General features: G+C 31.7%; 2 protein-coding genes across 2 annotated transcripts in view; both read left to right on the forward strand.

Moving 5' to 3' along the window:
* Positions 1–1,938, forward strand: part of LOC143063548 (protein mesh-like) — a 70,589-nt gene extending 68,651 nt beyond the window's left edge. The window contains exon 18 of the mRNA XM_076235754.1: positions 471–1,938. Coding sequence (XP_076091869.1) covers positions 471–907 — 437 coding nt within the window. The 3' untranslated portion in view covers positions 908–1,938. The remainder of the gene's footprint in view (positions 1–470) is intronic.
* A 4,028-nt stretch (positions 1,939–5,966) lies between these two features.
* Positions 5,967–24,080, forward strand: LOC143063552 (uncharacterized). The gene is made up of 7 exons (XM_076235759.1): positions 5,967–6,102; positions 13,772–13,829; positions 15,964–16,147; positions 17,284–17,437; positions 19,177–19,388; positions 20,845–20,993; positions 23,899–24,080. The coding sequence occupies exons 1-7, from the start codon at positions 6,069–6,071 to the stop codon at positions 24,038–24,040; spliced, it is 933 nt and encodes a 310-aa protein (XP_076091874.1). The 5' UTR covers positions 5,967–6,068; the 3' UTR covers positions 24,041–24,080.

Consider the following 24,080-nt stretch of genomic DNA (forward strand, 5'->3'; position numbering starts at 1 on the left):
CAGATAGGGGTTGAACACCTGGACAACGTTCAAAATTAATTCACGTGAGTCGTCAGGTGAGTTATCAATGCAGATGAACTACTTTGACCATAAGGATATCAATACCTTCATTAGAATTGTTCAAATTTAATATGCATTCAGTACATGTTTCATTCGCAATATAAAAAAGAGATCGTCAACGACACAACTCTCCACACGAGACCAAATGGCACATTCAAAGAAATAGAAAATTAGGTCCAAAGAAACATGTTTTGATAAAATAACTTTTTGTATGTATATAATATTTTTAATCTTTATCGAATACAAATGTATTTTAATTTTTTTTGTGCAACAATATTTAAATATTAGTATATGTTTTATTTCTTTTGATTTAATAGTGACAACTTCATCCTCATCATCAATGGTATCCACATTAGAACACACAACCTATAACCGAAATACACTTACTGGTCAAACAACTAATACAGAACCCCAAACAACTAATACAGAACCCCAAACAACTTATACAGCACCTCAAACAATAACTACAGAACAAGCTACAACAATTAAGGATTCCACTGTTCAAGAATCATCCACAACAATTAAGGATTCCACTGTAGAACAATCATCCACAACAATTAAGGATTCTACTGTAAAACAATCATCCACAACTAATGATTCTATTACAACGGAAGACACATCTCTCTCAACTGACAATTTGGTTACTTCTACAGCAGGTAAAGTATCAAAAAACTATCAACATGGGGAGATAGATTCGACCAGCAGCGTATCAACCTCAATTCATACATCAACAATACCTACATCCGATGCATCAAGACCTTTTGCTCCATATAAGTACAATGCATTGAAAATTGTAACTTTGACAGCTTGTATGATTGTTATTACCAATGCTCTTATGTATTATTAGTGTAACGGATTAACAAATATTGAATTTTTGTAGGTGCAACTTCTTTTTTTTAAGATTGTATTTAACTATATACATACTCTGTAAAAAAATCTCTGACTGTATGAGTGTTTAATTGTAATATTTATTTTGGTTATCCTACAGAATAGGTAAAAACTCATATAATTGTAAAAGCAGAACTTTGATAAAATGGGACAAAGTCCATACTAATGCAATGAAGTTGTTTAATGCTGAAACAATAATTTTACGATTTCGAAAGAGATCATAATTGGAACACTTCAACACATACATTGATTAATTAAATTAACCGCAATTGTGGTCTAGTGCCTCAGTCGAGTTTGAGAGGTCTTGTGTTCAATTATCAGCGAAGTCAAACCAATATTTTGTAAATTGGTAGTTACATCTCTACAAAAAAGGCACGCGGCATGCATGAGTAAAAGCAAAGACTGATAGAAATAGAGTCATAATAATGTTTCTGCCTTAAAACCAGGTTCAACCCACCATTTCTTCCTTTAAAAATGTCCTGTACCAAGTCAGGAATATGGCCATTGTTATATTATAGTTCGTTTCTGTGTGTGTTACATTTTAACGTTGCGTCATTTGTTTTCTCTTATTTTTTAGTGTAAATTCATATTGCGATAAGACGTGTCACGGTACTTGTCTATCCCATATTCATGTATTTGGTTTTGATGTTATATTTGTTATTCTCGTGGGATTTTGTCTGATGCTTGGTTCGTTTCTGTGTGTGTTACATTGTAGTGTTGTGTCGTTGTTCACCTCTTATGTTTGGTGCGTTTCCCTCAGTTCTAGTTTGTTACCCCATTTTTGTTTTTGTCCATGGATTTATGCGGTATACTACTGTTGCCTTTATTTTTCTGTGTAGAGAAATATCTTCTCTGCGTTTTTTTTTAGCCAAAGCACTATTACGTGAAAAATATTTGGACATATAAATTTTATTGTACATTTACAGTAAAGATATCACATGAACTAGTATTTACATATCTTGTTTTGGAATAAACAAAATTTCTCTTGTTTTTTTTTTATCTTATCAATTTATTGTGTGGGTATATGGAGGTCTATTGATAAGGATGATATTGTATACAAATATTATCAGGTGGTTGCCATGATCCTTCAGCATACTTTTGTTTGGATAGAAATGGGAAACTTTGGTATGTTGTGTTTTAAGATGGATAAAGGAGGCTGGTGAATTAATTCATTATCTAATACCAAACTTTTTATAGGTTTAGCTAGCCATAAAACTAGGTTTAATCCACCATTTTCTATTAAGAAAATGCTTGTACCTAGACAGGAATATGACAGTTGAAACATTTAACAGATGTTGTTATCTGTTCGTAGTCGTTTGATGTGTTTGAGAATTTGATTTTGCCATTTGATTACGGACTTTCCGTTTTGAATTATCTTCGGAGTTCAGTTTTTTTTGTGATTGTGATTTTACTTTTTGTTTATGATTTGTCAGAGCTCTGACAATTTATCTTATCAATTGCCAGAATTAAAATTTTATAAGTTACAAAGTTTGCTAGTAAATTGATTTGATATATACGGGATCAATAGATTCCACCTTGGGCGAGAGTGAGCGAAGTATGACCACCATATGGAATATACTAACCTCGTATTACCAATATTATTTCAACTGATCGGAAAGAGCTTACATTTTGATTTGCATAAGAATAGTCTATTCGAAGATGTGTCTGATAAGGATGATGGCCGTTAAGATTATAATTGATTTCTAATCACCTATCAATGTCACCAAAAGGATATACAATTGAGCTGATTGTATCATATTGGACGAATAACTGGACACTTCATTGATGAGTTGATCCCGGGACACCTGCCTAAAGATGGACTGGTCTTAAATAAGCAAACCGGTTAAACCCGCCCAGCCAAGTGAAACAATTCAAATATAATCAATCGTATTAGGCCGATAACACAGTTTATCACGAATATATCTAAGCAACTATCTTGATATGGGAAATTTAGACGTTAAAGAAGACAATGATCAATATTTTTCAATTGCTGTTGTCGGGATTAGTATTAGCCATTAGAGCAATGCTTGGTATCACGTGGACTATTACAGTAATCAAGTCTTCAATATCAAAACCTACGTGCACTGGTGTTAACAAAATCAATCACCAACAATTGCAAAAGCAACAATCAATTTTCAAAGAACCTTGATAGCGCAATTTTAATACAGCATTAAACAAGACTTCACTCATTTATATTGAGAAAAGAAGTACCTCTTAGACTTTTTCTGTAAACAATTGAAAAAGTATAATTATGTTTGCTTAAAACGTATATTGATTTGAGATTGTAACTTCAACTAACAAACAAAAAAACAACTACTACTGTCAAGCACTTAAATGTAAAAGTGTAACAAAACATACCGACCTCCAAGGTAATTTAAAAATAAGGCTATTCATGAAAACTGACAACATCAAACGTTATCAACCAACAAAACGAGAGGGAAGCAATTTTTGTATTCCTGTTTTTATAAAAATAACTTCTCAAATTACCGTGTATAAAATTTATATATATGCCTATTCGGGAAAGAATTGAAATCAAATAGTCGAAGTGGATACTTAAAAAGTAACATAACAGTTAGCAGGCATGTAAAACAATATCCATTACATGTGAGTTTTTAAGAAAGAAATTCATATATAGGACTAAAATTACGAAACTGAAGTGGAATAAATTGTGCAGATAAAGCAGAAATTCTTTTCACCAGAGACACCAATCGTTAATTTTTTTTTCTTAATTCGAGTGATTCATCCCAGTGATAATACGACATTTTATAATAGAAATAGGATATCTTTTGTCAAAAATTAAAGATTTAACTGAATCTGCAATTGCGACGATTTGTAGTCAAGTTAACTGATCTACAAAAAAGGAGTGAGATTCCTGAAAGTATACCATTTTACAGATTGGCCACGGAAACAGAAGCAGCTCGCTATTGTACGCTTCCACATTTGGAATGATTTTTTGTTTGAAGAATGAAAAAAGCTATATACAATTCAGGGTTAATATAGCGTCATTCAGATATAACAAATAAAACAGCAATAAAGTTCGAAACAGGAGTTTATCGATGTTTAAGGTGGTACCTAACACTACAGGGAGATAACTCTCTAAAATTAGCTAAACGTTTTAATTACGTTGTGATTTTAAGGAAATATGAAGCTTCTCAATGATAAAAATTTATGTTTGTTTAACATCAAAATAACCAGTGTAATTTTTCTGATAAAATGGCTGGTTCAAATTTTTGGAAATTTTTGCATGATGATGCAAATATACACTAAGTAAAAAAATCACAACTGGGAATAGAAGATAATTGGTAAAATTACAGAATAATCTATTCTTGTATCTAAATAATTATGACTGCGAAAACGTGTCGCTAGTTAATTGAGACACATACCTATCACATTGGTCAGCCGATCCATGATGGTAACTGTAAATCTCATTTAGTGTCAATCTCATTCGTTTCAAGTTAGAAGGTGCACACAAGTATTACATATTAGAATACAAACTGTTTGTTGAAATATAAATCCACCAAACTCAATGTAGAAAAAAGGAAATATTAGCGCAGGACTTTGTAACGATGGATCTGTAGAACGTTTAAGAAACCTCATCTGATTGACACTGCTGGTTTTATAACCAAATCAAAATATTTATGAAGTACATTTTGTTAATGTAAAAAGAATTTAAAAAACGTGTTAAGGATGTTCACCTCTGAAGAGCCAAACATTTCTAGAATTAAACTTTTTTTCTTAACCTGATTTTGGGGTTATAACACTGTAAAAAATAATTGGTGAAGAAAAAATCATATGGTGGTGCACTTCTTTTTTTGCTACGGCACTTTCAAAATACCCAATTTTGATTATAGTATTTCCCCTTTTTCATAAATTTTTACCTATATTTGGACTATTTTTGTATTTATTTTTTTTCCACAATTAAACTTTTTTTTATACTTTCAATAAAGATGAGGTGGACCGTACCAATCTGAATAAATTTAACTAAAACAGAACTATAGGTAGGTGTTAATATAAGAAAGTTTTATCATATTTTGATGCTTATTTGTGTCAAATTTACCATGCTGTCAACAAAATACATATCATTTCAACTTTTGTGTCATAAATGATAGAAAAAATACATGCAAGAAATTTGACAAGACAAAATTGATATGGGATGTACACGATTCTTGTAAAATCAGTTTTTGTACTCCTCATCCATTTTCTCTAAATTTAGGCTGTAAAGACTGACTTGATTGGTCGTAAAATTTGAAAACTGGATAACTCAAAAACTATTAATTGTGAATACACATTTTTTTCACAGAGTTATGTTTAATTATTATATTTTAAAAATTCATTGATATTTTCTACTTGTATCCCATGTTTTGGAAATAATTCTAGAACGAGATTTTAACGAGACTGAAACGTCAGAAGAATACATCCTTAAGTTGAAAATCGCATGAATAAATAAAGCATTGAATTGCATTTATATACAGTTTATATAACATTTTCTTGTTGACCTTATTTGATTTGTAATGTTTAGTAAACTACTTTTCTAATACTTTTATCACATCATCCGGTAATGGGCAGTTAAGTTTTATCCCTCACTTTCTTTTTCACAATTTTTGAAACGTACAATTGCGCTGAATTACCTTTGTGATACAAAATAAGCTCTAGAAGTTCTCCACCATGAACGAACAACTTTTTTGTAGAGGTATGTAATATAATTATTTCTAAGTTAATTTAATTTATTTAATTAAGCAATAGTAGATTATAATGATAATGATTTCGACATGAAAAAAAGACATTTAATAAATACAGCATACATACATGAATATCTTAGTATCAGACATGCTGCAAAATGGATTAGTAACATGAAATTTTGTTGATTATATGTTTTAAATATAAATGGTATTGTTTTAATTGTAATTGTAACATTTGATATAGTATAATAAAACAACATGGATCAAATCCGAACAAGGCACACATATCTTGAACACATTCGTTCTCATTGTTGACCATGCACTTTCTTATCTTATCGACGAACCAACAATTATCAAGTAAAGATCAAATTGTATGACTTATATCAAAAGTCTAGTACCAAACCTTTAGTTGTTGGTCTGGTTTAGTTAGAGGAACGTACGATGAGAGTTTTCTTGCTTTTGGGCTTTATGACAGGTAACTATACAAAATATATAAGTTCTGTATATAAGACATATAAGATGACAGTAATTAAATTAACAACTTAAAGAAGAAAAGGTAAGTCAAGGAAAAAAAATAGTTATGAAATTTGGAGCGCATGTTTGCCCTGTGTATTTAGTTAGATACTAAATACTTTTTGGTGGACAACACAATTTCACACATGTTCAAGTAATCTTTTAATTGGTCTATTGGCAGTTGATCAGGTGTCTGACTACGCGTACTTCTTTACATTGTATTGTTGTAAGATAACAAGATAAATTGACCATAACATGTTATAATTTCACAGAAAAATAACGATATAGTATTTTTGAAAAATAAAGATATATGTGCCCAAAGAAAGTATATCCGATAGGTAATAAAATGCCACTATCAGTTAGTTCAAATTTTATAGGTTATATTTTTTTCTTTCAAAGTAAAAGCACAGAGTATAGATAAAGATGAAATACTCTCTTCAGAAATTATCTCGGTCTTTCAATTCATGATGAAATGGAGTTCCTTAATAAAATCATCATCAAGTTGCCTTGATTTACTTTCACAAGGTTTTACAAGATATACAGGACAAAATTGTAATTATTTGTTTAACAGTTAAACTCTTACAATTATATCCAAAGAGTTTGAAAAAAACCCAACTTATTCTGCTAAAATATGGTCAAAACAATCTGTATGAAACATTACTAGTATATGAAAACAATGTTTTGCTGTCAATCGAAATATATCTTGCTGAAAATATGGTTTCATTTTTCAATAAAACACTTGCATAGTAGCTTTGATCTATTGTTTAGATTTATTACTTTTTAATATCAATTTACTGAATTATCAAAATCACCTTATTTCTGTAATTTGTATGGAATTTCTTCAACGGTGTAAGCAATATCTTCTTTCATACAAATCTACAAATTTAAAGATAATTTTCTTTGGACATATCTTCATTTCACCAGTTTTTGTGATGTTCGTGATGATCTATATTTTTATCTTTTTAGAATGTTACGCTTAGCACCCTTTTCTTCAGACCCTGATTTATATAGTTAAATTATATTCATAATAGTCAGATATAATTTTCCACCTGCATTTGAGAGGTAAAAAAATATCTTGCTATAGGATGGCGCAATTAGTAGGGTGCCCAGTATAGAAAAAGACGTCTTGTTAACGAGTCTAAGTTGACGGATAACACACGGCTATATGTACATGCAAACTATTCGAAAATCATTATATTTTCCAATCATGAATGTCGTCGTAAGCTACCGTGGTCATATTTTTCAAAATTTTGTTGTTTCTTAGGGTACCCATCTTCAACACGAAAATTAGAATTATTGCTTTTTGCGTTATTTGTTCAAATGATACTTATCATTTAGCTTAACAATTAAATTCATAATATAACGAAAGCTGAAAAGATTTATAAAATTTAAGTATAAGTATTTCCTGATTTCAGTAAGACTATTTTTTTAGCTAAAATTTACCACATTTTGAACGAAAGAAACTTTATTGCGTGTTACTTTCACGGGATTTTTACTTTAATTACATCAATTAGACATTGTTCATATTTGTGCCAAATATCTTTCGTGTATTGTTAATCGGTGTGAAAAAATAGCAATTTAAAACACAAATTAAGTGATAATTCTGCCTGGAATCAAACACGCCTTTTCTCGTGCCGTTAATTGTTTTGTAGCTTACACTATCAAGTCATTAACTAGGACAATTGTCACTAACCTCAATTCTCTTTTTTTTTGTTGTATGGTCGATTTGAATGTTTTGAATACTCCAGTTAGTTTGAAGACCGTTGTTTTGTCTTAGGAAATATTTTTTTTTGTGTTCTTTTATAACTTTAATTGTTTTTTTAAAAAGATAGTTTTGTTATAATTGTAATATACATATCGAATTAAAAATAATACAAGACTAACAAAGGCCAGAGGCTTCTGACTTGGGACTATATATAACTTGCACACAGGATTTGCGCCGCTATATACCTGTCCACGAAATATGTAAAAGTCTCGAGTTTGCCATATGTAAAAGAGGGACGAAAGATACCAAAGGGACAGTCAAACTCATAAAGCTAAAACAAACTGACAACGCCATGGCTAAAAATGAAAAAGACAAACAGAAAAACAATAGTACACACGACACAACATAGAAAACTAAAGAATAAACAACACGAACCCCACATTCTACCAGCCGCACATGCTGTAACATGATGCGATACAACATCATCCCTGTTTTGGATCGGTAAGAGCATTGTTTTTTTTAGTTTTGAAGGACAACCCAGATGATTTCACCGATTTGTCAATCCTTTCTAATTGTGACATTGATGAATCTATAGATGCAGCTCGAGATCTTGTTGTTAGGTTGAATGATCTCAAGTCAAAACTCAAAATAGATCATTGTGACCATAAAAAAAAATAGGGTAAAATTGGCTACAATTTAAAATTTCTCCCTTGTCAAACTTCCTCCTTGTGAATCTACTTTTAAACAATATGAAATAAGAGCTTCACTCCAGACATAAATTTGATCTCTTTCCATATAGCACAATATTACATTCTCCTCTTCAGTTCGGATTGGAAAAGAAGAATGACTTGTTCTAAGTCTATCTCGAAAGTCATATGTCATATATGTCATATTTTGCTAGTACTGATAAGGGGAAATCGGTGTTTTCAAAGGATTGCATTTGTTTCGAACAAAATCTTTCATGTACAGATTTATGCCTATGTCAGGCAAATGACATATGTCAAAATGTAAATACTCGTCTGGTTGCAGTTAAAAACATTGATGGCGACAAAGATGACGATACATATAAGATTTCATTTTTCTGTTTGTGCCTTATGAATCATTGTTAGCTATCGAATGAAAATTTAGCAGTCCATAATATTTTCTAAACAATAAATAAAACATATGCTCAATTTTGAAATCGTGGGAAATATAGTAATAATCTATCTAGTTGGAAAAAATATGTAAAAAAACCAAAAAATCCCTGCCATATGGTCTCTGACCTTGACGTGGTTAGGTGGGCTTAAACTACAGGAGACCATATAACAAAGTAGATAATACGAGCTTTGATCATAATTTTCTATTTGCATTTGTTCTTTTTTTCGTGTTTTTGCCATGCTGTTGTCAGCTTGCCTTCATTTTATAAGTTTTTAATGTCCCTGTGGTTTCTCACGCCTTTTTTGTTTGCAATTGTTTGTAAAATACATCGGTCCTGTACATAACCCTCTTCCTTGTGATATTTTTTGAATACTTGTAAACATTATAGCCAAATGTTGCTCATTTACTCATCTGTATATGTAGGATTGGGTGTTTAACCGGTATCTAATAGACGTTTTGTTTTTTAAACATTTAACCCCCTTTTTCTCCGTTTTCAGTAATTTTTTCTTCTACACAGAGCTTGAGTTTATATTCAACCAAATTTGACGTTAATGTTGCACAAATTTCGAAACAAATCATTTATATATACACCCAATAACAGAAATTTGATATATACCTAGAAATTGACGAATACCTTCCTATTAAAAGACGTCAAAAACATATTTTGTTTTCGACAAACTATAAAAGTTAAGATCTAAAAAAAGAACATCTTTAGATCTTACTTGTAATGAATTGAATACATAAATTTCAAATTTAGAAATTGAAATAGGTTAAAGTGACTGTTATTTAACAGTTGTTTGAAAATTTCAAATTTGCACCTTTTTTGCAAAAAAAGTAGATTTAAAGTATTTTTTAGCGATAAAAATATAAAATAAGTTCTAAATGTATATACAAATGATATTCTCTATAAATTTGTTATTTTTATTTTGCTCCGAACGCATATATGTAGGAGAAACCAGTTATCTAAATGTGACTGTGCATTTTTCTGGAATTTTTGCTTTGACCTTGATTTAAAAAAAAACGTGACCACGGCAGACAACGACGACAACGATATTTCCATGAGGCTTGTCCTCTTTCCAATGATATAAAATATAGCCGTGTGTTATTCCGTTAAGGCAAATCGATCTAATTTGTATTGATGAAAACATGTAACAATTGCAAATTTAAGGTAGAATCGCTGTATACCGTCATCATGGATTGAACTATAGCAGTACTTTATCAGTCTTGTTCTGTGCAGCAATCTGCAATTGAGACATATTTGCAATTCATGTGTAAGACTATTTAATCATATAAACTAAAAGAAGTGATTTAATGCATTTACAAAAAATATTCAACGAATAAAAAAAAAAATGTGTTTTTCAAATCATTGTTTTTTTAATTTAACAATTTAAGATAACTCTTATAGTAAAAAAAATATTGAAATTATAATAACATTTAGTTTTTACTTGTAGCAAGAAATCTAGTTTGGTGAATTCAATATTTTCTCTTTATTTCCCTAAGCATAATAAAAAAAAACTATCTTCCAATATTTATTTTTTAATGATCAATTTTGCACGATTTTCAGGTTGATGACCCATACGTTTTATTAGCTCACCTGGCCCAAAGGGCCAAGTGAGCTTTTCTCATCACTTTGCGTCCGGCGTCCGGCGTCCGTCGTCGTCCGGCGTTAGCTTTTACAAAAATCTTCTCCTCTGAAACTACTAGGCAAAATCAAACCAAACTTGGCCACAATCATCATTGGGGTATCTAGTTTAAAAAATGTGTGGCGTGACCCGGTCAACCAACCAAGATGGCTGCCACGGCTAAAAATAGAACATAGGGGTGAAATGCAGTTTTTGGCTTATAACTCAAAAACTAAAGCATTTAGAGCAAATCTGACATGGGATAAAAATGTTTATCAGGTCAAGATCTATCTGCCCTGAAATTTTCAGATGAATCGGTCAATCGGTTGTTGGGTTGCTGCCCCTGAATTGGTAATTTTGAGGAAATTTTGCTGTTTTTGGTTATTATCTTGAATATTATTATAGATAGAGATAAACTGTAAACAGCAATAATGTTCAGCAAAGTAAGATCTACAAATAAGTCAACATGACCAAAATGGTCAGTTGACCCGTTTAGGAGTTATTGCCCTTTATAGTCAATTTTTAACCATTTTTCGTTAATTAAAGTAATCTTTTACAAAAATCTTCTCCTCTGAAACTACTGGGCCAAATTAATCTAAACTTGGCCACAATCATTTTTAGGGTATCTAGTTTAAAAACTGCGTGGCATGACCTGGTCAACCAACCAAGATGGCCGCCACGGCTAAAAATAGAACAAAGGGGTAAAATGCAGTTTTTGGCTTATAACTCAAAAACCAAAGCATTTTGAGGAAATCTGACATGGGAATAAAAATGTTTATCAGGTCAAGATCTATCTGCCCTGAAATTTTCAGATGAATCGGTCAATCGGTTGTTGGGTTGCTGCCCCTAAATTGGTAATTTTGAGGAAATTTTGCTGTTTTTGGTTATTATCTTGAATATTATTATAGATAGAGATAAACTGTAAACAGCAATAATGTTCAGCAAAGTAAGATCTACAAATAAGTCAACATGACCAAAATGGTCAGTTGACCCGTTTAGGAGTTATTGCCCTTTATAGTCAATTTTTAACCATTTTTCGTTAATTAAAGTAATCTTTTACAAAAATCTTCTCCTCTGAAACTACTGGGCCAAATTAATCTAAACTTGGCCACAATCATCTTTAGGGTATCTAGTTTAAAAACTGCGTGGCATGACCTGGTCAACCAACCAAGATGGCCGCCACGGCTAAAAATAGAACAAAGGGGTAAAATACAGTTTTTGGCTTATAACTCAAAAACCAAAGCATTTTGAGGAAATCTGACTGGAATAAAAATGTTTATCAGGTCAAGATCTATCTGCCCTGAAATTTTCAGATGAATCGGTCAATCGGTTGTTGGATTGCTGCCCCTGAATTGGTAATTTTGAGGAAATTTTGCTGTTTTTGGTTATTATCTTGAATATTATTATAGATAGAGATAAACTGTAAACAGCAATAATGTTCAGCAAAGTAAGATCTACAAATAAGTCAACATGACCAAAATGGTCAGTTGACCCGTTTAGGAGTTATTGCCCTTTATAGTCAATTTTAACCATTTTCCGTAAATTTAAGTAATCTTTTACAAAAATCTTCTCCTCTGAAACTACTGGGCCAAATTAATCCAAACTTGGCCACAATCATCTTTGGGGTATCTAGTTTAAAAAATGTGTGGCGTGACCTTGTCAACCAACCAAGATGGCCGCCACCGCTAAAAATAGAACATAGGGGTAAAATGCAGTTTTTGGCTTATAACTCAAAAACCAAAGCATTTTGAGGAAATCTGACATGGGAATAAAAATATTTACCAGGTCAAGATCTATCTGCCCTGAAATTTTCAGATGAATCGGTCAATCGGTTGTTGGGTTGATGCCCCTGAGTTGGTAATTTTGAGGAAATTTTGCTGTTTTTGGTTATTATCTTGAATATTATTATAGATAGAGATAAATTGTAAACAGCAATAATGTTCAGCAAAGTAAGATCTACAAATAAGTCAACATGACCAAAATGGTCAGTTGACTCCTTTAGGAGTTATTGCCCTTTATAGTCAATCTTTAACCATTTTTCATAAATCTAAGTAATCTTTTACAAAATCTCCACTGAAACTACTAGGCCACAATCATCTTTGGGGTATCTAGTTTGAAAAATGTGTCCGATGACCTAGCCATTCAACCAAGATGGCCGCCACGGCTAAAAATAGAACATAGGGGTAAAATGCAGTTTTTGGCTTATAACTATGAAACCAAAGCATCTAGAGCAAATCTGACAAGAAGTTAAATTGTTAATCAAGTCAATATCTATCTGCCCTGAATTTTTCAGATGAATTGGACAACTGGTTGTTGGGTTGTTGCCCTCCAATTGGTAATTTTTAAAGAAATTTTGCCGTTTTTGGTTATCTTGAATACTATTATAGATAGCGATAAACTGTAAACAGCAATAATGTTCAGCAAAGTAAGATCTACAAATAAGTCAACATGACCTAAATGGTCAATTGACCCCTTAAGGAGTTATTGCCCTTTATAGTCAATTTTTAACAATTTTCATTAATTTGATATTTTTATGTAAATTTTTACCAAATATAGTTCTCTGTTACTAATGGGCAAAGTTCATTATAGATATAATTGTAAGAAGCAAAATCGTTCAGTAAAGTAAGAATTTCAAACACATCACCATCACCAAAATACAATTTTGTCATGAATCCATTTGTGTCCTTTGTTTAATATGCACATATACCAAGGTGAGCGACACAGGCTCTTTAGAGCCTCTAGTTATATTTTTGAAGGCAAAGTAAAATCTTCATGATGGCTAAGTATAAAAAAATTCTTTGTGAGGAAAAATATACTCATGATCCATCTTAAATTGATAAGAACATGATCATTCAAGCCTTTTCACGTACCCCTAACAAGTTAATTGATTTTCAATGTGAAAAGTAAATAACAAAAATTCCGAACTCCGAGGATGATTCAAAATGGAAATTCCGTAATCAAATGCCAAAATCAAAAGCACAAACACATCAAACGAACTGTCATATTCTTGATTTGGTCTAGGCATTTTCTGATGAGGAAAATGGTGGATTAAACCTGGTTTTATCATTAGCTAAACCTTCTACTTGCATGACAGTCGCATACAACTCTTTTAATGACAAAAATGTGTGAACAAAACAATTTATACTTTAAAATTGTTTTTTTTTAAGGTGTGCTTTGCACCCCTCCACCAACTAACGAAGAAGCTGCATTGATGAAGTTCCTGTCGTAAGTATTAACAACAACAACATATTTCTTTTTTTCATGTATTTTCATTTATTAAATTTCCTCAATTATTTTGATGATAAGGCGTGTCAGAAAAATCTTTATTGTGTAATTTAAAGAAGAAGAGATGGTATATTGTAATAAGACAGCTTTCCTTGGAAGACAAAATGACCAAATATTTAGAAGTAAGTAACCATAGGTCACCATGCATTCTTCAATAATTAGCTAATCCTATACTGCATATCAAGCTATAAAAGTCCAAAACATGACAAATCAATTCAAACGACAAGACTAACGGCATGAGAACAGAAAAAACAAACTACACGAATCTATTGAAATGGGTTTGCTTATAAAATCGATTAAAAGCACTAAACAAATAACGAAACCAATAAATCATTTAGTAACAGCTAGTTCAAAAGCAAATACAACTAATAAAAAATCAGTACGTACCTAAGAATTGTAAATCTATAAACGAACGCGAGAGATAAATACTACATGTTTATAAACGTGTAAGCGAAAGTTGGCACACCTTATTTCACAATGCTTATAGTGTCCTTTCATATGTTCAATGACAGCCCTCACCATAATTCAAACTGATTATTTGAGTCAGACACATCGTACTTACCGGGAAATAGATTTGTCAAGAACAATTTTTGTACACTTTTTGACCCATTTGTTCAGAAATCTACAATAACCTACACTTCCTCAGTGTTGAAAAAATGAAACCACGACATTTTGACGCTGGAGGGGGAACAGCGATCCCACACGACGTCGTCAATATTGGCATCGTTGACAAAGTTAATAGTTAAGTTTAGTCTGTGGTTGAATTAGTTGCAGACTTTAATCATTTAGTGAAACCTCTTGGAATTTAATCATCCTAGAAAAGATAACAATAATGTCCAAAAGACACAATATCTAGACTCAAATCAAGAGTTCTTTGTTTTATTTTTCCGTATTACTTCTTTTTGCAGTAAACATAAAGATAGTCTGAGATTAAAAAAATCCTAAATTAATAAATTTGTAAAACTTTGATTTTAAAAGAATTTAGAACACTTTGGCAGAAATTTTATCTGAATTAATATTTTCTTATTTTGTTGATTAATCAAGTAAGTTTCTATTTGTTATCATTATTTACATACAGTCTAGGATTACATTTTTTAGATTTCAATTTTACTTTAGAATATTTTCGTACCACCTTTTGAAGCTTTGAAATAAAATTCTTGAGAAAAATACTTTTTTTTTTAATTTCTGTATTTTGCTGTATAATGATAGTTTTGATTTGGGAATCCACATTACGCTATTACACTGAAAACAGTATGGCACGAGAGACCGGTGGGTTTCATTGAACATCTACAAATTTTTATCTCACATAGACTTTCATCAAGGTTGTTATTGCCAAAAACATTTTTAAGCACAGAAGAGCAATTTACGAGGAAGCAATGTGGCTGCTTGAAAATCTCTACTCAACGAAATTTTACATGTTCCTGACAAATCTATTTTCCTATAAGTACACTATGTCTGCCTCACAGTAGTTTGAACTGTTGTCCTTTCTTAATGTTCCTTTACCTACTTTACGACATTTTGTTAATTTTGACAATTGCTTTTAATATTACGGTATCTGATATTGTAGGACACGCAATTGATTATCTCCAAGTTCATTTGAGTTCATCCAATTAAGTTGTGGTGTTCATGTTGCTTGTAGTTAATTTTCCAATTTTTTTTTATATTAGTCACTGTTTTTCTTTCTAATTTGGATCTCGAATTCTTTCTGTTTCGTATCTTTTGTTTTTGCTACATTTCTGAATCTATTTTGTTTGTTTTATTTTGAATTGCTTTGGTTTTTTTTTACATTTACAACACCGATTAAAGGTTTGATTCTAATAATGCATCACGTTATTATGATTTTAGACACAGAAATATAAAATCAACATGAACCACTCAATCCACATATGAAGTTACCCACACACGTTCGATAACAATTAGAACGACGACCACGAATTTAAAAAAAAGCGTTGTTTATCGGTGTTTTCTTAACAAACAAATACACAATTCTCAATTATTCCTAATGTTTATGTACAAGTAATTATTCCTAAAGGCGCAACATAACTACTTCATTTCCTTCGATTGATCCTTTCAGGTCGGAGGACTTCACTAGAATAACAGATTCAGGTTCAAAACATTCTGCTCAATTATCAACAAAAAGAACATCCTTCAAACATAAATATGTCGTCTGTGGCAGTGGATCAATTGTATCTTACCATTCTGCAAATAGTATAGACATTCAAGCAACAGCAGCTAGTTCTAATGCTGCACACCAAAAGGTATTTAACTTATCTGTAATGTGTTGTTACTTTTCTCAACGACAAGATATTTAATATTCGCAAAGGAGTAGGTCCAGTAAGACCCCTTTTTGGCCCCAAAATATAGCAGTTTTACAAAATTGTTCAAATGTAAACTTACAGCTATTTATTGGACAGAAGAACGATTCTGCTACATAAATATGGGCTGTTTTTTTTTTTTACATTACAATGAAAATATATCGGGTACCAGCACCACAAAGTCATGCTAAATTACTGAAATCTTCACAATTCTAGCATTTTAGTTGAATTTTAGACGGTTTTCGTGTAAAACGAAAGTGGCCGCATTCGTGTTCATCCTTAATATTAAAATGTAAGTTGTAAATTATGATAATACATAACATATATAAAGGTTGAGGATGAACACGGATGCGGCCACTTTCATTTTTGACAAAAACTATCTGAAAAGTGACATTTTTCGGCATATGATTAAATCAGTTAAAATCTTTCACAAAAACTAATTGATTCAAATAAAATAGACACTTAAGTGTTTAAAAAGTGGTCAAAATCTTTCGTCAGATGAACCTGAAATTTGAGGCCGAAATCGGACCTTCTCCTTTGATAAAGAAGCAGACGGTTATTGAAGTGAATATTTGTTGAATGATTATAAAGACGATACTCGATCTAGTAAAATGTTGACAAAACACAATTGAATAAATTCGCACTCGCGTTAAACATCTTAACAATTATATATTTCCTGAAATGAAAATCTCTAATAGACCGTTTCAACATTCGTCTACAACAACAGTTGACAACCAAGTTAAACCTAATTTTGCTTGAATACTTCTAAGTCCTCTTTCATATTTGGGTCCAATTACGGTCATCTAAGATGACAAAACATGGAAAATGAACTACGTAGTCATAATGAACCTCAGTTGACGGAATTCCTTAAACGTAATCTTTTCCATAACTATGTTTTAGCAAGCATGTCGTCAAAAATTGCGACTAAGGCCTGTACTTGGTGTAACTAAAATATTTGAAAATTAATTATTTTTACCAAATAGCACTGCATTAAAAACTAATATGCATTTGTTCGTGTATTTCTCTGTTGTAAACCAGTTATACAATACATGATATTTAGAACCTCTAACTTCTTCCAGGCTGCAGTAATTGTCAGCAGAATGATAGCACATATGCCTTCAACATATTGTCACACTCTTGCCGCAAGAGCACAAGTTGGTGTGTTCACAAAAGCCGAATCAATGGCAGTTTATCCTGATTACGCTTATATGGCAGATAGACCAGAATGTAGAGGTAAGACGAGGGCTTTATAGCCAGTCAAAGTCGTTCAAAACTTCCATCATCATGTAGAGGTAATTGTGTAAATACAGAATGTTCCGCGCGCCTAAATCTTAAAAATTGCGTATTTTCAATAGAGTTTCAACCCAAATTAACTGTATTATATCACATCTTTGGCAAGACAAAGTTTATTTCAAAATGTTGTTATAATCGATTGATAAAGTAATTTAAAAGAAACACAAGTAAACATATAGAAATTGACCTTATGAACAATTACAAAGGCACATGTAGAAAGAAAGCAGTAATCTAAGGAGAGACAGAAACTGTTATAAGTTATTACAAAAACGACAGGTGTCGAACCAAGAGTTCAATATAAATGATTGTCTAGGTTTAAGCAACATTTTCTAGCAGCACCTACATATGGCGTTTTAATACGATTTTGGGTGGCCTCTTTGCTAATTGAATTCAAATTAAAACTTCTAAAGTTTTATGGGCAGTATCTTATTTCGATTAACCGCTACAGGTGTAAGTTTCGTCCCAATCTCGTGTATGGATGTTGCCTTAAGTTTTATATATTGCTTTCGTTTATGCTTTATTTTTTCGTTGTATAAATTTCTATGTTGACCACATACCTTTCCATATTTGAACTTATCTTTATGATGTCTTTATTTGGAATAAATTATGTGCCTGTCCCAAGTCAGGAGCTTATAATTCAGTGGTTGTCGTTTGTTTATGTGTTACATATTTGTTTTTCGTTCATTTTTTTTTACATAAATAAGGCCTTTAGTTTTCTCGTTTGAATTGTTTTACATTGTCTTATCGGGGCCTTTTATAGCTGACTATGCGGTATGGGATTTGCTCATTGTTGAAGGCCGTACGGTGACCTTTAGTTGTTAATGTCTGTGTCATTTTGGTGTTTTGTGGATAGTTGTCTCATTGGCAATCATACCACATCTTCTTTTTTATATATTTGTTCAAGATCACAATTCATTGACAAGCAACAAACAATATACCATATCTCGACAACTTTGAAATTTTATCAATTTGACTTTCAACAAACTATGATCATGTTAAGTGTGAACACTGCAGAAACTAATGTTCTATATAAAGCTATACCCGTTTATTGTAATACATTTTCAAACTATCAACGCAATAGATTAACATGGGTTTCTCCTTAAAATCTCACAATCAACTTATTTTGTTTTCGTTCATATTTATATTGGATTGCCCTTTTTGTAATTTTTTTACTAATTTTTCATAAATCAGGATACATATTCAATTGCCCAGTAATCGTACAAATGAAATATATCATAAATGAAATCCGATACTCCTCCTATTTGTTAAATAACTATTGTACTTAATAATACTTTTTAAAAATCCACTAAATACCTTTTAAACATGTTTATGATTACAATAGTTTCTGATATTTTCTATATAATTGTGTATCACTATATCACGGTTTTTTTTAATTCTTTATAAATGAAGTTCCAAAGTCATAATCAAACCTATGACAATAAGAGAATGGGTTAGAATTTTGCCAGAAAGAGGAAGAAAGATAATTTGCTCCATGCATTACAAAACAGTTGTATCTTTGTATCTTATCGGCAAAAATGGAAAATGAAAGCAAAATCTTGTAAAGAATCACTTTTTTACACTGTCTTCATTTATTCATCGTCATTTGTCTTTGAAATTTTTTATTTACGATTTTTCACAATTACTTGTGATCTACTTTTATTATTCAAATCGTTTTTAAGGAATCTGTAGTGGTGGTTGTGCATCAACATGTACGTTTGATGGTAGGAAGTGGTCACTTACAGCTGGTTCCGGTGGTCGTTTGGCTTCCATTCTAGATGACAATCTGTTATGTGACAGCCGAGATCCCTATCATCATGGCTTCAATGTTCTGATACATGAATTCGGTCATACAATTCACGGTTATGCACTTGATGGATCAATGAAAACACGGGTAAAAACAGGTTTGCTTATGTAGAGCATGTTTTGCAAATAGTCATAATACTTTCTAAATACTACTCCGATAAAACCTTCCGGTAGCTATTACAAAACTTCATTTGATAAACCCTATATATTTTCGAATTAATATGAGAATTTTTGTCATTTGCATATATAATCATGCTATTTCGTAAAATTGTTCATGCCTTTCTATACTATTTCAAATAGTTATCAAAGGTACTAGGATTATAATTTAGTACGCCAGACGCGCGTTTCGTCTAAATAAGACTCATCAGTGACGCTCATATCAAAATATTTATAAAGCCAAACAAGTACAAAGTTGAAGAGCATTGAGGATTCAAATTTCCCAAAAAGTTGTGCCAAATACGGCTAAGGTAATCTATAAACTTCTAAAAACAAAAACCCGATACACCCGTTACACGAAAGCTCTGCATGAAGAACATCGTACCTTCGATATTTACACACCAGACCGTGCGACAAGTTATGGCTAGTGTATCATTTGATCGATATGAATTATTGGTTCGTCTATGACTATTAATGAAACAGTCAATAGACAACTCACCAACAGTTAGTAAAATCCACGTAAACAGTTTTGTAACGTGACAGTCTAGCAATTTTTGATTTATCAAAAACAAAATCATTGTATTTGAATATAGTTCAACTGTTTTTACTGACAGTAAATACTAAGCTTCTGTGGGACAGGCAAAACACCAAATACCGATATTAGGATAATCGTCGTTACAAAGCCCTTAAACCACAATAAAACAAAGTCAGGACTAAAATATCAATCCGGACATTTATTCAGTGGTTGAACTGTGAGCGTCAAACCCATCTGCAACAACCTGTGATAGTGGTATAACAAGAAAATATAAAATTAAAAAATTAAAAACGTACACTCTTTAGAATCCGTTGGAAAAGTGTAGTTCAAAGCCTAGTACAATTAACAAATAAAATCTCATATTCACAGACTTAGAAACCAATCAATATACATACTATACAGATTAAGAGTAAATGAATTATCTAATCCAAACAGAGGTTCAGATTCCACTACAGCATAATGATATAATTTTTACTTGTTTCAATACAGTGACCTAAATTTTGTCAGAATGGGCGTTTTAGACGGATGCGGACGAGACCTTTCAGAGCAATTAATTTTATTCTAGCTTCAAAACGTTTCACGTGATTTTTTTTCTTCAATTGAGAATATCCGTAAATGTAAATTCAAGAAATGATATATTAGATTTTTTTCATTGACACAATAGACATAATAGACACATAAAGTAGTAATTATACATGTATACCAATTGTCAATTAATATTTCACCTCTACTGTACTTTTTTTTTTATCAAAATGAATTCTTATAAAGGCATCTAATAATATACTTATATTGATTAAATATTAATTTAATCAGACGAATTATAAATATATATTGTATGTTCCTACTTTTTAAGATTACTAACGCATATAACGCCGCCAGAAGTCGTGGTACTTGGAGTGCATCATCGTATGCAATGTCCAACGAACAAGAATATTTTGCGCAAGGTACATCAGCTTGGTTCAACGCAGATCATAGAAACCCACATGGAAATATAATGTCATCGTAAGTACTAGTTTTATGGCTTTTATCGAAGCTTGTTTTTGATTTGTTCTGTACTTGTCTTACCTTGTAAACCCCCTTTAAACGATCAAAGGGTTAGTATTCTACTTTGTCAATTTCAACCATATTCGACGTCTATGAGTTTGAATGTCCTTCTAGTATCTTTCGAGCCTCTATTAAGAAATTATGTCTCCAACTCACTCAGACAAATTTGTCATAAGTTGAAATTTGACTATGGACGCCATACATTTACAAAGTGCTTCTTCATTCCATAATTTTCTGATACTTTAAATTCAAAATAAAGAGTTGAATATGTTTTATCTACTTGAATTGGTTAGCTGTACGAGGGCAAAAATGTGAACATGAACTTTCTTTTAAAAGAAAATTTATTATTCTATCAAAATCTGTAGAAATATACTGCCTTTGAATTGTTGTCTTCAATAACGAGACCGCCCGGTAGAACTTCGGCAACCGTAGTTGGCAAATGCGATGGAACCCATGATTAAAAGACTATATACAAACGTGAACTAGAAAGAAATGTTGGTAATTGAATGTTTTCTTATTCACTACATATTTGTTGAATTTGGAGGTCGACTTTTTCAATAAATAGTCGGTATTTTCCTATGGACACGAACTGCGAGCCTCTCCTTGCCGACCTCTTCTTATTTCGATATGAGTCAGTGTTCCTTCAGACACTTGTAAAAGACAAGACCAAAGAAGCAAGATCATTTAACGAAGCATTCAAACATTTTGATGAATTTACTATTCATTAACAATCCAAACTTTTCCAAATGGGTTCCATTGATATATCCCCAGAACTAGAAATTAAAAAAACAACAAACATTGCTTCCTTTAAGACCGCGATTTGACATAAGCGGTCATATAAGTACCAGAATTTAAGACATATAAATACGAGACGATTTGAATTTCAAAATCATAAACATCTTCACCTTAGTAGCAATATACCAACTCAACCTGCATATGGGCTATACAGTTCCCAATTCATTAGGTATTTAAGAGCTTGTAGTTGCTACTCAGACTTAATTAAACGCCACCCATGTCTGATAAAAAAAATTGAACCAGGATTATGTCAATGAACTTCTCGGCCTTTTTCTAAAAAAAAAGGGATATCGATTGGAAGATACCCAGACCTCGTTGATAAATATTCCTTATCAACTATAGAAATAGTACACGATGCTCATGAAGTATAGATTGTTTATGATCGTAATTACGTGTTATAGTGTTATTTTATTTGTCTTTGTAAGATATTACGATTACTGTTTGGTAAATTTTTTTTAATAATATTTGTTGGTAATAATAATAAAATAATATTTTTTGGTAATATACATTTGACGTGGCTCGGTACTTATATATCCCGTTAATGTTTTATTATGCTGTGATATTTTATTGTATTCTTATCTTTTTGGTTTGCTTGTGTACTTGGTCTATATGCCTTTATGTATTTCTTTGTTTGGTTTTATTTTCATAGTGATTAAGATTAGTACACAATGATGATTGATTTACTCTAATTTTTGAAATTGTTAACTATTTTGTCCGTTTGTTTAGTTCACATACTATTATCAATATAATGGAATTTTATGCAATTGTCGTACAAATGCGAGATTTAGCTAGCTATAAAGCCAGCTTTATTTCACCCTTTTCCACACCAGCAAAATTCCTGTATCGAGTCAGGAATATGGCAGTTGTTTTCCATTCATTTGGTATGTTTGAGCATTTAATTTTGCCATTTGATTAGTGACTTTTCGTTTTGAAATTTCCCTGAAGTACGGTATTTTTTTCATTTGACTCTGAAAAACAAAGGTTTATATAAAAAAAAACATGTGAATACTAGCAGCGGCTTCTTAAGATTTGGTACTTAATTTATATACCTTTTCCAATATGCACAGTAATATTTTATACGGCAACAAATCTGGGTAAATGATTAACGTAAAACTATACATGAGATTTCAAGCACGATCTCTAGTCGAGAAAGCATCCTAAATATATACAAAAAAGTTGGTTGCTGATTTCTTGCTGAACATACAGTCTCAAAGAATTACTCGAACAATTGAAAAGTCTCTGTTCTGGTTTTCTTTACATGTAAGCTATGTATTTATGGTCTATTTTGTTGACCCGATAAATCCAGGGATCAAGCAATAATCAATTTCGAACAAAAAATGTCTTTGTAATTAAAATCATCCTGGAACATTTACATGTATCCCCAAGCGCGCGTTTGGCTACAAAAGACGTGTCAATGACGCTCAAATCATAAAAGTTACAAAGACCAAATAAAACACAGAATTTAAGAGCACTGATAGATTTAAAGAATACGGCTAAGGGACGTTAGATTCGAGTTACTAGTAATTTCACAATTAGCGAACGACCATCTGATAATTTAGGATATCTCGGCTATTTTCTAATTACCGGTAGAAGTTCTTCTTCGTGTGGCAAAAATGTTCCTACTTTTTGCGTCCTTCAAAATTAAAACCATAGTGTTTCTGTTCATATTATCACCTTATATATGTGTTAAATTGTGCATGTTCATTTTGCTGTACAATGGAATTGTATTCGTTGCCAACTATATATATATATATATATATACAAGTTTGTTTTCTCGTTTGAATGGTTTTACACTTAGTTTAGTAATTTTTGGGTACCTTTATAGCTTGCAAGGCTCCGTATTGAAAGCCGTATCTTGACCTATAAATGGTTTACTGCTATTAATTGTCACTTGGATGGAGAGTTGTCTCATTGGCACTCATACCACATCTTCCTATATCTTAATACTGCAAACACTTGAAAAATATTACATGAAGTAATGCCCTGCGTTTCAAATGGCACTTGAACTTGAACAAGAAAAACGCTATCTTGACGCATGACATTTATAAAGTTTTATTTTCCTTTACAGTTGTAACAACCATCAGTGTTCAAGCGAGATGGCAGAGAGACGTCATATTTATGATAAAGACAGGGAACTGTACAACATTCTAGCTTGGGTTTACGACAGTAACCAGGTTAGCCAACCTGGGAACCTTGCAACATGCATTTAAAACTACATAATGTAACTAATTAAATAAATAATGAAAGCCA

This window comes from Mytilus galloprovincialis, chromosome 2, assembly GCF_965363235.1.
Source record: "Mytilus galloprovincialis chromosome 2, xbMytGall1.hap1.1, whole genome shotgun sequence".
NCBI classification, from domain to species: domain Eukaryota; kingdom Metazoa; phylum Mollusca; class Bivalvia; order Mytilida; family Mytilidae; genus Mytilus; species Mytilus galloprovincialis.